The 14,531-nt window shown below is 39.2% G+C and overlaps 1 protein-coding gene across 1 annotated transcript in view; it reads right to left on the reverse strand.

The window, feature by feature from the left end:
• Positions 1–14,531, reverse strand: part of SYNE1 (spectrin repeat containing nuclear envelope protein 1) — a 471,658-nt gene that overhangs the window by 324,046 nt on the left and 133,081 nt on the right. Inside the window, exons 13-15 of the mRNA XM_081530296.1 lie at positions 14,273–14,437; positions 2,864–2,976; positions 2,159–2,327 (exon numbers count right to left, since the gene is read on the reverse strand). Coding sequence (XP_081386422.1) covers positions 2,159–2,327; positions 2,864–2,976; positions 14,273–14,437 — 447 coding nt within the window. The remainder of the gene's footprint in view (positions 1–2,158; positions 2,328–2,863; positions 2,977–14,272; positions 14,438–14,531) is intronic.

The raw sequence follows: 14,531 nt of genomic DNA on the forward strand, positions 1-14,531 counted from the left end.
CTACAGAGTATTATTTCAATTATTTGGGCTTTTCAGTTTTAAAAAAAAAAACTTTTTTTCCCAGCCAATTTTTTTAGAGAGTAAAGTTCAGTGCATGCTAAGTCACTTCAGTCGTGTCTGACTCTTTGTGACCCTAAGGACTGTAGTCAACCAGGCTCCTCTGTCTGTGGGATTCTCCAGGCAAAAATACTAGAGTGGGTTGCTATGCCCTCCTCTGGGGGATCTTCCTGACTCAGGGCTTGAACCCACACCTCTTATATCTCTTGCATTGGCAGGCGCGTTCTTTACCACTAGTGTCACCTGGGAATTCCCGTAAAATTCATAAACAGAAAGGCTTTTGATGCAGAAAGATGTGGATTCTAATCCAGATTCCACTTCTGATTAACTCTGCCACTTGGAACATGTGACTTGAACATTCAAAAGTCCCATTTCATCAATGAGACAATGTGGAAATACCCAGCCCATAGGGTCATCATTGAGATGAAGATGACACCACGTGTAAAACACTTGGCACATGGAAAACATCCAGCATCCTCTAATTATTGAAATTATTGAATATAAATATCTTAAACCTCCTTTGGAATAGAAGTTGAGGTGATGAATACATATCTTTCATCAGGGAACAAGAATATCAGAAATATTCATTAAAGCCCACTATATTTATAGAGTTATTAGCAATCTTACAAATAATTTTGCAAGTCACATTACAAAACAGTTTAAAATTAGCAGCTCAGTGAATGTCTATTTATGAAGTAGGTAGAAAGTACTGATTTTTTATCATTAATAATAATTCTTTAGCTACATATGCTTTATGTGAGAAGTTCAAAGAGAATTATTAACATTTTTGTGTTGCAACATTAACCTGGTGAAACAGTCTCATTAGGCATTTCAATCTAATTGGCTGTCCTTAAACAGCGAGAACAAAGATGGATCCTGAATAATTACCTACTGAGATCAGAGTGTATCATTTGATATGACTAAACCTGAAAATATACACGCATATCTGTATTTAATATTTGTAGGACTAATGCAAATGCTCAAAGTTAAAAAAAAATCAGATCTCTCATTACTTTCCAAAATCATTCAAAATGAATAAGGGAACAACATATTGTCACATAGTTCACATTTTTGGACAAATGTTTCCTAGAAAATTATAGTAAATCTAGAGAAATATTTTTATTGCAAACTTGTTAAATTTTTTTAAATGCATGTTATTCATTTAGCATGTAGAAAATAACATTAAAATTTAGCAAATTATAGTATGGTTCTAGGATGATTCAGTAAAAATGTGATTTCAATATTCAGTCATGTTGGTAACAGAACCACTGAGACTAGTCAGGTTAGAAATGGGCTTATATTTTAAATGAATTAATTTATCAGTTAGAACTTCTGAATAAATACAAATGAAACAAAGGACTGAGATGTTCTATTAATTTTGTGAGCATATCTGTGCTGCTAATTAATTGAGGAGCATGTTTAACTAAGAGAAATAAACCACTTTTAATAATTATAATTCTCTGATTACATGTAAATGGAAACTGCTAGTTACAGTAGGACCTACTTCCCTCATTAATGCAGGGCTACTAGTCTATGTACACATAGGATTATCTATACTGATAGCCCAAAGTAGAAAATACTCTTCAAAAATTAAGTTCATACAGGTTCACAGACAAAATTTTACTTTTCCTAGGTGCACACAGGAAGTAATGAAACTCACAGAATGGCCATAAACAAGGCATGCTTGAACTAATCTAAAAAAAAAAAATTAGTTCCCACTGAACAATTGAGAATTGTCCTAAACTACTCATGATTGGATTTTAGAAAGCTTAAAATAATGTTTAAGTATTTTAAGTCAGCTTCAGTGGTGGGCTCACAATCAGTTGTATGCAATACAAAAACTTTCTTTTTTTAAGCAAGAAAGCTCATCAAAATCGGTTCAATATGATTAACGCTGCAAAACATTTTATACTCCAAAGAATACAGGTGTATATTTCAGATTGCTGTGAAAAGCTCACAGATTTACATTAAACCCATTTTACACACTGGTAACTTAAGGTTTAAATTCAAGATAAAAGTAACAATGTCCAATAAACTGGAAGGTATTAGATACTAAACCCAGGGGTCCTCTGACCTCTGTCAGAGCTGCAGGGAGACTTACGATGTAGTTTTGCAGAAGTAGCTCCACTGAATCTCTCCCCCCATACTTGATGATCCAAGACTTCAGCTTTGACTCTGCAAGAACCAGCAGTGAGAGCAGACGGTACTTTAATTCTAGAAATTCCATTTTCATTAAGTGTAGCTCTGATGTGGAGGAAACAAAATGAAACCTAGAAACAAAACACGGAGAATTTACAGGATGTAACTAATAGTAACAGAACGAGGCTTACTTAACCTGTTACACGGCAGTACTAAATAAAATGCAGGTACAAGGTCTTCTAAACTCTGGCTGATCAATCACTCTCAGGAAAGCTGGTTCGGTTTCTAGCTCTGGGTTTAAAGGCAAATCACGATTGATTGAAGTCTTTGCTTTAGTTCTTTCCCTGCCAAGATCGCTCTCATCTGTTTCTTTTAGAGGCTGTTTTTGCAATATTACATAATGTTCCCCACAGTACTGAATAAAAATACAGCCTCTGAAGAAACCATTTCTGTGATTTTCAGGCTGTGGGTACATGCAGGTTTACTCTTTCGAACTAATCATGTATTAGAACATTGGCATTCTTAGCATATGCTATGGGAACCCAGTTTTTATGTGCAAGCATCTATGTAAAAAAAAAAAAATCAATTCAGAAAGAAAAGACATGGGGAAAAAAGCATCCACCGAGCCTTTTAACTACACTTCATTCAAAATGAGACATTCTCTTACCTCTCGGCCATGTCCTCCAATTGATCAGGTGGCACTGGGATCCCGTTCACAGACCTGGTTCGGTAGATTTCATGGAATGCTCTTTTGTGGGCATCTGTGTTTTGAAGCAGATCCTAAGATACAATTTTTTAAAAAAATAAAAAATGAGGAAACATGTTCACAGGAACCTAAGAAGCATAATTTTCAGCCTGCACAGATGAGTCAATGTGTTCAACAATTTGATGGTACTGCCACAGCCATACGCGGCTTGGTGCCGAGCACAGGCGTTCACTTTGCACAGGAGCCTGGGTGCTTGTCCATAAGGCCCTGTGCTAGAGCCGAAGCTAATAATTATGGCATCTTTTAAACACACATGACACTCGCACGGCAATGCATTCAGACAGTTTAAAGGCACATGGTCCAAAGGAAGATGTAGTTAGTGCTGTAAACGATAAGTGTTAGCATGTTTCTCTTTCCCCGATTTTGAATCTATTGATTTTGCAAAGCTTAAAACGCTAGGTACAACTAGTTTAACCCTTTAAAGGTAAAACTAAAAGTATTAAATTCTCTATTTTATTCTGAGTGTGTGCAGGCTACCCTAAAGTCATGCTTTCTTGTCATCTTAAAGTCAATCAATTACATTACAACATATTATGAAAATACCCTTATGGTTAGAAGATTTCAAAGCACAGGGAATGTCCCATAGATATCACTGTGGGAAGAGTAAATGTGATGTTTATAAAGATTCTTTCTAGATTGTACAGAACTCCAAAAATTTTTAATAATTTATTTAGATTTGTTTTCTGAGTTTTTCATTGTCAAAAGACATATTAATATGAAGATTGACACATCCTTCACAATTCCTAGCTAATTTCTCACATAAAAGCAAAGAAGGAGAGGTGAAAGCATATTCATGCTGTATTTTCTAGAGCTTAGGTGGTTTCTCAATAGCAGAGTAAATAGGCAACAGATTGTCACTCATTGAAAAATAAGATACGTTAACCTACCAGAATGAATTAGAAAAATAAACACTCTTTTGGGACTTCCCTGCTGGTCCAGTGGCTAAGACTCCGCACACCCAATGCAGGGGGCCTGGGTTCAATCCCTGGTCAGAGAACTAGATCCCACATGCCACAACTAAAGGGCCTGCACATCACACCAAAGACCAAAGATCCTACATGCTGCAACTAAGACCCGGTGTGGCCCAATAAAAAATATATATATATTATATTTTTTATTAATTAATTAATAGTGTTTCACACTAAGATTTAGTAGATTAATTGGAGAAAACAGAAGCAAGAAAACAGCCTAAAACATAAGAAAGACACTTGATAGACAGGTACAAATGAAGGCTTTCATATATAAATTAAGATGCTAAAGTCATATGTGTTTGTTAACATAAGGGATTAATTTTCTTTTAATTCAGAGGATGTTATTTGTTACACTGTAGAAAAAAATTCCAGCCCCAAACTATTTCTATCTTGCTATGTATTTGCTATTATCACCTTCTGATGTGCTTTGAGTCTGTAGGTAATGGCACAGATATTCACAAGTTCCCTGTTCCTAGAGGGAGGGCATCACAGGCATCTCAGAGCTGATCACAGAGAACAGGGGACCATCTAGAGTAGCTGTCGCCTTGAGTATTTTGGTCACCGTCTGTCTGCTTCTTAACCTGTAGACACAGTTTTATAGCTTATATCTTGACTGAAACTCCCCCAAATGACTTCAGGGCAAGTTTAGAGCCACCACCGCTCCCATCTCTTATTTGTTGTCTGTGACTACATGTTAATGCATGGGTGGGGGTCTGTGACTCTATCGGATTTTCCAAATGTCCAGTTGTCTTCCAAGAAGCTTTCTCTATTGTAGTTTTCTATATCTAATGACTAGAAAGAAATCTTGACAAGAAATCAAAACAAACAAAAACATTTTCAAACATGTCAAAAGAATACAGATGGTGTGATGCTGCTGGGTCCTCCAAAAGGCCGTCTCACTACAAAGCAACCAGATGCTGAGCACAGTGTATGACCTTAGTTCACTAGCGGGCTCACAAGAAGTAAGTGAAACTGTTGAGTCTCCCATTTTCAGTAAAACATGACCCAAAACTGAATCACAGACCTATGAACAAAAACACTGAAAAAGCTAATTGTCCCAGACAAATATCAATACCATTGCAGCGAGTCTTGGAACTTGAATAACGTGAGCAACATTGAAAGTGAGAACTCGACGTTTAGCCAGAACCCTCAAAGAGGGCTGATGTGTCCTTGGTTGATAGCAAATGCAAACACAAAAGGAAGAATGCAAATATCGCCAAACACAGGAGACGCGCTACCATGAGTGCGGGAATCAGCAGAAACAATACATTCACAGTGTTAAAAAATGTAAGTAATTCAATACTTGACAATAACAGTTTGCAAGTTAGAAGAGTAGGACCTGGTTAAAGTGTTCTTAATTCCTTATGTTGATTAAGAGGAGGTCAAGACATTGATTTTCAATTTCATTAAGTATCTATGGTATAATTTCAAGGACAATCACATTACACAACTACAGTTTATAACTTGAAGACAGTTTGAGGGAAGACATGGAATAAGAAAAATAGGCAAGCAAATCAACAACAAAACAAAACCCCTCAATCAAACATTTTAAAGCAATTTTCCTCCAATTAAAAAATTTTCAAAAAGAACCTTCAATCAACTTATAAATAGGAAGAAAGTAGGGAAAAAAGAAAGAAAGAAAAAGTAGGGCAAATAGAAACAAATGGGAGAAACAAATTCAGATATATCAATAATTATAAATAAATATGAATAGAATATATATTTACTTAGCAAAAGGCACAGATTGTCAGATTAGGCAAACAGAAGAGAACTACCTGCTTTTTAAAAGAGATATTCCTAAACATTAAGAACAAGGATAGGCTAAAATTAATAGAACAGGAAACAGCAAGCCAGGCAAATTCTAATAAAAGAAGGCTCATATGCGTGCATCAGTATCAGACAGATAGACTCCAGAACAGAAGTCATCACAAGTTACTAACTGCTTAATTAATTATTGTTTTCTTGGGCTCCAAACTCACTGTGGATGGGGACTGCAGCCATGAAATTAAAAGATGCTTGCTCCTTGGAAGAAAAGCTATGAAAAACCTAGACAGCATATTAAAAAGCAGAGCCATCAATTTTGCTCGAAAATTAATTGTATATTCTGGAATTCTGTTCTAAAATTAACTGTATATCCTAACAAGTATCTGTTGAATGGAACTGACCTTCCCATAAATCTATTGAAAATTTGAGCATCCCACTCAGTTCAGTTCAGTTCAGTTGCTCAGTTGTGTCTGATTGTTTGTGACCCCACGGACCACAGCATGCCAGGCCTCCCTGTCCATCACCAACTCCCGGAGTTTACTCAAACTCATGTCCATTGAGTCGGTGTGCCATCCAATCATCTCATGCTCTGTCGTCCCCTTATCCTGCCGCCTTCAACCTTTCCCAGCATCAGGGTCTTTTCAAATGAGTCAGTTCTTCCCATCAGGTGGCCAAAGTATTGGAATTTCAGCTTCAGCATCAGTCGTTCCAGTGAATATTCAGGGCTGATTTCCTTTAAGATGGACTGGTTGGATCTCCTTGCAGTCCAAGGGACTCTCAAGAGTCTTCTCCAACAACACAGTTCAAAAGCATCAATTCTTCGGCGCTCAGCTTTTTTTATAGTCCAACTCTCATATCCATACATGACTACTGGAAAAACCATAACTTTGACCAGATGGATCTTTGTTGGCAAAGTAATGTCTCTGCTTTTTAATAAGCTGTCTAGGTTGGTCATAGCTTTTCTTCCAAGGAGCAAGCATCTTTTAATTTCACGGCTGCAGTCACCATCTGCAGTGATTTTCGAGCCACCCAAAATAAAGTCTGTCACTGTTCCCACTGTTTCCCCAGCTATTTGCCATGAAGTGATGGGACAAGATGCCATGGTCTTAATTTTCTGAATGTTGAGCTTTAAGCCAATTTTTTCACTCTCCTCTTTCACTTTCATCAAGAGGCTCTTTAGTTCTTCTTTGCTTTCTGCCATAAGGGTGGTGTCATATGCATATCTGAGGTTATTGATATTTCTCCCGGCAATCTTCATTCCAGCTTGTGCTTCATCCAGCCAGTATTTCTCATGATGTACTCTGCATATAAGTTAAATAAGCAGGGTGACAATATACTGCCTTGACATACTCCTTTCCTGATTTGGAACCAGTCTGTTTTTCCATGTCCAGTTCTAACTGTTGCTTCTTGACCTGCATACAGATTTCTCAGGAGGCAGGCCAGGTGGTCTGGTATTCCCATCTCTTTCAGAATTTTCCAGTTTGTTGTGATCCACACAGTCACAGGCTTTGGCATAGTCAGTAAGCAGAAATTTATGTTTTTCTGGAACTCTCTTGCTTTTTCTATGATCCAACGGGTGTTGGCTATCTGATCTCTGGGTTCCTCTGCCTTTTCTGAATCCAGCTTGAACATCTAGAAGTTCACTGATCACATACTGTTGAAGCCTCGCTTGGAGAATTTTGAGCACAACTTTGTTAGTGTGTGAGGTGAGTGCAACTGTGTAGTAGTTTGAGCATTCTTTGGCATTGCCTTTCTTTGGGATTGGAATGAAAGCTGACCTTTTCCAGTCCTGTGGCCACTGCTGAGTTTTCCAAATTTGCTGACATGAGTTCAGCACTTTCAGCATCATCTTTTAGGATTTGAAAGAGCTCAACTGGAATTCCGTCACCTCCACTAGCTTTGTTCGTAGTGATGCTTCTCAAGGCCCACTTGACTTTGCATTCCAGGATGTCTGGCTCTAGGTGAGTGATCACACCATCGTGATTATCTGGGTCATGAAGATCTTTTTTGTATAGTTCTGTGTATTCTTACCACCTCTTCTTAATATCTTCTGCTTCTGTTAGGTCCATACCATTTCTGTCCTTTATCAAGCCCATCTTTGCATGAAATGTTCCCTTGGTATCTCTAATTTTCTTGAAGAAATCTCTAGTCTTTCCCATGCTATTGCTTTCCTCTATTTCTCTGCACTGATCACTGAGGAAGGCTTTCTTATCTCTCCTTGCTATTCTTTGGAACTCTGCATTCAAATGGGTATATCTTTCCTTTACTCCTTTGCCTTTCGCTTTTCTTCTTTTCATAGCTGTTTGTAAGGCCTCCTCAGACAACCATCTTGCCTTTTTGCATTTCTTTTTCTTGGGGATAGTCTTGATCCCTGTCTCCTGTACAATGTCATGAACCTCCATCCATAGTTCTTCAGGCACTCTATCAGATCTAATCCCTTGAATCTATTTGTCACTTACACTGTATAGTTGTAAGGGATTTGATTTGGGTCATACCTAAACGGTCTAGTGATTTTCCCTACTTTCTTTAAGTCTGAATTTGGCAATAAGAGGTTCATGATCTGAGCCACAGTCAGCTCCCGGTCTTGTTTTTGCTGGCTGTATAGAGCTTCTCCATCTTTGGCTGCAAAGAATATAATCAATCTGATTTCAGTGTTGACCATCTGGTGATGTCCATGTGTAGAGTCTTCTCTTGTGTTGTTGGAAGAGGGTGTTTGCTATGACTAGTACATTCTCTTAGCAAAACTCTGTTAGCCTTTGCCCTGCTTCATTCTGTACTTCAGGTCAAATTTGCCCATTACTCCAGGTATTTCTTGACTTCCTACTTTTGCATTCCAGTCTCCTATAATGAAAGGGACAGCTTTTTTGGGTGTTAGTTCTAGAAGGTCTTGTAGGTTTTCATAGAACCATTCAACTTCAGCATCTTCAGCATTATTGGTCGAGGCACAGACTTGGATTACTGTGATATTGAATGGTTTGCCTTGGAAATGAACAAAGATCATTCCCACAGAGAAGCATCCCACTATGCTTCCTTATATTGCTAAGCTAGATACTGTTAAGTATCCCATCACTTCATAGCAAGTAGATGGGGAAAAGTGGAAACTGTGACAGGTTTTATTTTCTTGGGCTCCAAAAATCACTGCAGATGGTGACTACAGCCACAAAATTAAAAGACGTTTGCTCATTGGAAAAAAGCTATGACAAACCTAAACAGTGTATTGAAAAGCAGAGATATCACTTTACTGACAAAGGTCTGTATAGTGAAAGTTATGTTTTTTTCAGTACTCATGTGTGGATGTGAGAGCTGAATCATAAAGAAGCCTGAGCGCCGAAGAACTGATGCTTTCCAATTGTGTTGCTGGATAAGAATCTTGAGAGTCCCTTGGAATGCAAGGGGATCAAACCAGTCAGTCGTAAAGGATATCAATGCTGAATATTCATTGGAAGGACTGATGCTGAAAGTGAAGCTCCAATACTTTGGCCACCTTATGCGAAGAGTTAATTTACTGGAAAAGACCCTGATGCTGGGAAAGATTGAGGGCAAGAGGGGATGGGGGCATCAGGGGTAAGATGGTTGGATGGCATCGCTGACTCAATGGACACGAGTTTGAGCAAACTCTGGGAGATAGTGCAGGACAGGGAAGCCTGCCGTGCTGCAGTTTATGGGGTCACAGAGAGCCAAACATGAATTGGTGACTGAACAACAACAATAATAACCATAAGCACTGAAGCTTACTTAATACTGGGTTCCCTCAGGGCTCAGCCCTTGACTAATTTTCTGTCTATACTTATTTATTTAATCTAAGTCTCCAAGCTTTTAACATCCCTTTATATACCAACGACTCTGAATATTTGGCCGCCTCCTGTATCTTACCTCCCACTACCCACTCCGCACATTCGCTGGGGCATGAAAGAGTCTCACACTTACCTTCCCCCAGACTGAACTCCATCTTTCCTCCCAAATCTGCTTCATTGCCTTTCCATCTCAACTGATGGAAACTCCATTTTTCCAACTGCTTGGTTGAAAAATCATAGTGTCATTTATGACTCCCCTTCCTTCATAATCAATATCTAATGCCAAAAATTCTCTTTGTTCTGCCCTCGAAATATACTCAATCTATTTCTTACCATCTCTGTAGCTACGATCTTTGTTCAATCCACTCTACCTGGATCACCGAAATTGTTTCTCTGACTTCTACCCACTATGACCAGTCCAGCTATATCCTCACACAGCACCAGAATGATGCTGTTAAAAGAGTGATTCTGTCATTCCTCTGGTAAGAAAGATATGGGAAAAGATCGTTAGGATATAACAGAGAAAATTAGGGATGCTAAAAGTGCACATTTAAGGAATGTGGCAAAGTGCAAAGAAACAAAACTGGGGGAAAATGGAGGCTTAACTACAGGCACAAGAATATTTTGAATAATTTTAAGCCAATGATTTTGAAAACTTAGTCAAATGAACAAATTCTCAGGAAGTATGATTAGCATTATTGACCCAATTACAATTTTGAAAGCCTGAATATTTCTAAAACTAGAAATATGTTAGAGGTTTTTTTTTAACAAAAGTAAAAACAAACAATAATCACTGCTCTTACAGAGTTGAGATTACACTATAGGAGATCAAGCAGTAAATAAGATAAATAATTAAATTAGCATTTGAGATGCAAATAATGCTAAAGAGAAAAACTAAATAGGGAAGGGGAAAAGGAAGTTGTCCTTTCAAAGAGGTGGCCAAGAAAGGGTTGACTAAAAGGTGACCTTTCAGTAAAGGCCCAAGGAGATGAGGAAAATGCCTGGAAAATATTTCAGGCAAAGAGACAAGAACATTCCAGAAATGTTGGCAAGGGCAAAGGCCTTCGAGTAGGAACACGCTTGCATGTTTGAGGTTCTCTTTTCAGTGTGGTTTCACTGACTCCCCTGCTTAAAATTGCAACACCGCCTAATCTTCCTTGTCCTTCTATCTTCTATTCTAATTTAAAATGCCTTTATTTATTGTGTTTATTATTTATCAACTACCTCCTCCTATGAAAAGGCAAGTTATATTAGGGTGGAGGTTTTGTCTGTTTTGCCTATGGGTATATCACAAATGCCTAGAACACTACGTTGCACATAGAAAGAGCTCAATAAATATTTGTTGAAAGAGAAGGAAAGACCATTTTAGGACCATATGGTCCTGTTCAAAATTACGATAAAATATCTGGTTTATGCCAAAGGGTCCTTGATAATTGGTCATATCTGGTCCTATCCAAAATGTCCACGGAGATATTTGGTCCACATCAAAAGGTCCTTGATACTTGGCCCTGTCCAAAACTATTTGTCCCATGAACCAAATACACTCATGGACATTTTGGACCAAGTGTGGGCTAACTAGAAACACTGGAAAGAACAGAAAGAAAATTAAGAAACCAAATGGGTAAAGTAGTTCAGAGATGAAGGAATAACTGTCAAGAAATGCTTCCAATAAAGATAAAATGAGGACTAAGAATCGGTCACTGGGTGAGGAACAAAAAGCACCCTCATGGACCTGCCACGGATAGACGGGCAAGGATAAACATGATTGGAACGGGTTCTAGAAAGAATGGGAGGAGTACGAAACCAAAATGAGATTTCAGATAGTTCTTTCAAAGAACTTCTCTTACGTAAAAGAAAGAAAAAAATGGACAGTAGCTCACTATGTACATTATCCAAGATATGGGAACAACCTAAATGCCCATCAACAGAGGAATAGATGAAGAAGATGTGGTACATATATACGATGGAATATTACTCTGCCTCTGTCAATGAACAGGAACAAAACTGGGTCATCTGTAGAGATGTGGATGGACCTAGAGACTGTCATACAGAGTGAAGGAAGCCAGAAAGAGAAAAACAAATACTGTATATTAATGCATTATATGTGGAATCTGAAAAAATTGGTATAGATGATCTTATTTGCAAAGCAGAAAACAGAGATACAGATGTAAAGAACAAACATATAGATACCAAGGGGGAAGGGAAGGAATGTGATGAATTTGGAGATTGAGACTGACATATATACACTGTTGATCCTATGTATAAAATTGATAACTAATGAGAACCTACTATATAGCACAGGGAACTCTACCCATTAGTCTGTGATGACCCAAGTGGGAAGGAAATCCAAAAATGAGGGGATATATGCGTATGTATAGCAGATTCACTTTGCTGTACAGAAACTAACACAACATTGTAAAGCAACTATACCCCAATAAAATTTTTTTTAAAAATGGACAATAGCTGAAAGGAGGGGTAAGGTTAAGAAAGAGGCTATTAAGAATAACGACACTATATTTCATGTGGGTGGGAAAAATCCAGCAGAGAAAGAGAGAGAAAAAATAAAGAAGCAAAGTACTACGGGAATTATCTTCTGGAACAGAGCTGGGAGGATGGGATCCATTGTACATGCAAAGGGGCTGGCCTTAGCTCGGAGCACAGATGGTTCATCCATAGTAACAGGAGAGGAGACAGAGTATTTGGTCACAGATGCCTGTAGGTGGGTTGATGTGGTCGTGGGAGCTTGCGGAAATTCTTTTTTGACTGCTTCTATTTTCTCAGAGAAATAGGAAGCAGTGTCATCAGCTAAGAGTAAGAATGAAGGAGGAGGTGTGGAAGGTTTGAGGAGAAAAGGTATAAAATAGTTGTCCCAGAAATGTAGAGGGAAGAGAGTCCAAAAATGCCTTTGGAGTGCCGGGGAGCATTAAGGGCCCACTTGGGTTAGTCAGCGTGCCTGGGGGTGTGTTTATCTCCAACCACAGTCAACTGCATGAACGTGGGCAGGAGCTAGGCTGAGAGTTGGCTTTAACCAAAAAGTCACCTGGTGGATGAGATGGTAAAGAATCTGCGTGCAATGCAGGAGACCTGGGTTCAATTCCTGGTGCAGGAAATCCCCTGGAGAAGGGAATGGCAACCCACTCCAATATTCTTGCCTGGAGAATTCCATGGACAGAGGAACCTGATGGGCTACAGTCCATGGAGTCACAAAGAGTTGGACATGACTGAGCGACTAACACTTTCATTTTTCACGTTTAACCAGGAGAGTAGGACAAAGTAAGACCTGGTTGTTGGTTTATTTTCCACCTATACAGTTAACCCCCACCATGACTCAGTAAATGAGATATACAAATTCAGTGGCACAAAATGCAGGGTTGCATTAATGAGATGTACTATCACAAGACACAGAGGAAGTGTAATAGAACTTATGCAAAGCACAACAAACCATGCAATGAGAAAATAAAGCCCCATATGGCTAAGAGATCATCAAGGCCTAATCCCACCACTTTCTAAGGCCACTAGTAACCCCTCCCCCCACCCTGATCCTCACTTCTTAAGCACCAGGACATAAGAACTTGGTGACTTGGTTTGCCTTCCTGTGAGAATGGAGGAGGGAAAGAGGTCTGACCAATGGCCAATGACACTATTATGTCAATACACACTCTCTATGGCCTTATGTTTTCAAAGACAACATATAGCAAAAGAAATAACCAAAGCAAATGTAGATGAAAAAAGAACACAGAGCTATTGGAAAACAATTCTGGAAATGAATCTACTGGGACTGTCATAACAAATACAGAAGAGGGAAGTACAAATCAAAGAACTTTCTAGGAAAATGGGACATCTCTGAGCCAGAATGAATGGGTGCCTGGGAGACGTGAGTCAGCGCAAGTTCCAGACTATACTAGTGAAACAAGGGTATTATCAGTTAGCTGTTAATAAATCATAAATTGTAACCTGCTGAAGCTCCAGTACCTTGACCACCTGATGCAAAGAGCTGACTCATTGGAAAAGGCCCTGATTGCTGGGAAACATTGAGGGCAAGAGAAGTGGGTGACAGAGGATAAGATGATTGGATGGCATGATCGACTCAATGGACACGAGTTTGAGCAAGCTCTGGGAGATGGTGAAGGACGGGGAAGCCTGGCGCGCTGCAGACCGTGGAGTAACAAAGAGTCAGGCACGACTTAGCAACTGAACAACAACAACCTACCTTCACTGATCAGGTTTGCTTTAATAAAATTTGTAGGTCCTCCAAGTATCACACAACCTTAACAAAAAGATGTTGGCCAAGCTGAATTTAGGAACTTGGAGTCAGCTGTGTCCAGTTTGTGCTCCAGCCAGTTAAGACTGGTTAGGTCCACTGACCATCCATCTGAGCATGGGTGAGTGTCCACATGGTGACCTTTTGATATCAGAGGGCCCCAAATCCCACCCTCTGATCACACTAATGCCACATTTTCTGAACATGGAGCCCATGAAGAGGTCTATGGCTTAGTTGCATCTGCATAGAACGAGGATCACTTCACCCATTTCTTATCTCCAGTGACCTTTCCCATGCTCAGCTTTATCCCGTAAATACTCAGAACCCCTCACCTTCAGGGAGATGGGTCTGAAATTTGTTCTCTCATCTCCTCAGTTGGCTGCCTTGGGAATAAACCCTTTCTCTGCTGCAAACCTCAGTGTCTCAACCTTTCACTCGCTGAGTAATGGGCAAACAAACCTGATTTGGTAACACTAGTACCGTTACGCTGGAAGGTTTTCCAGCCAGAGTATTTATTTACCTTGTGTTGCTCACGTTTCCGTTGTATTGTATTGGCTGTTTCCTCGTGAACTTGCTGAATGGTTATTTCCTCTCTTAGGGCCACCTCTGCTCTGTATAACCAGGCCCCTATGGTGCCCAGGGGTGCAGGAAGAGACTTATCAAGTTGTATATGCCAATCGAAGAGCTGAAATACAAAGTAGAAAGACAGTGTCTTAACACATTCCTAAAATTCCCCCAAATGATTTTAAAGCCTACAGAATGCTTTAAGTTATTAATTT

Source organism: Giraffa tippelskirchi, chromosome 9 (genome assembly GCF_054371585.1).
Source record: "Giraffa tippelskirchi isolate mGirTip1 chromosome 9, T2T-mGirTip1v1.2.pri, whole genome shotgun sequence".
Classification (NCBI taxonomy): domain Eukaryota; kingdom Metazoa; phylum Chordata; class Mammalia; order Artiodactyla; family Giraffidae; genus Giraffa; species Giraffa tippelskirchi.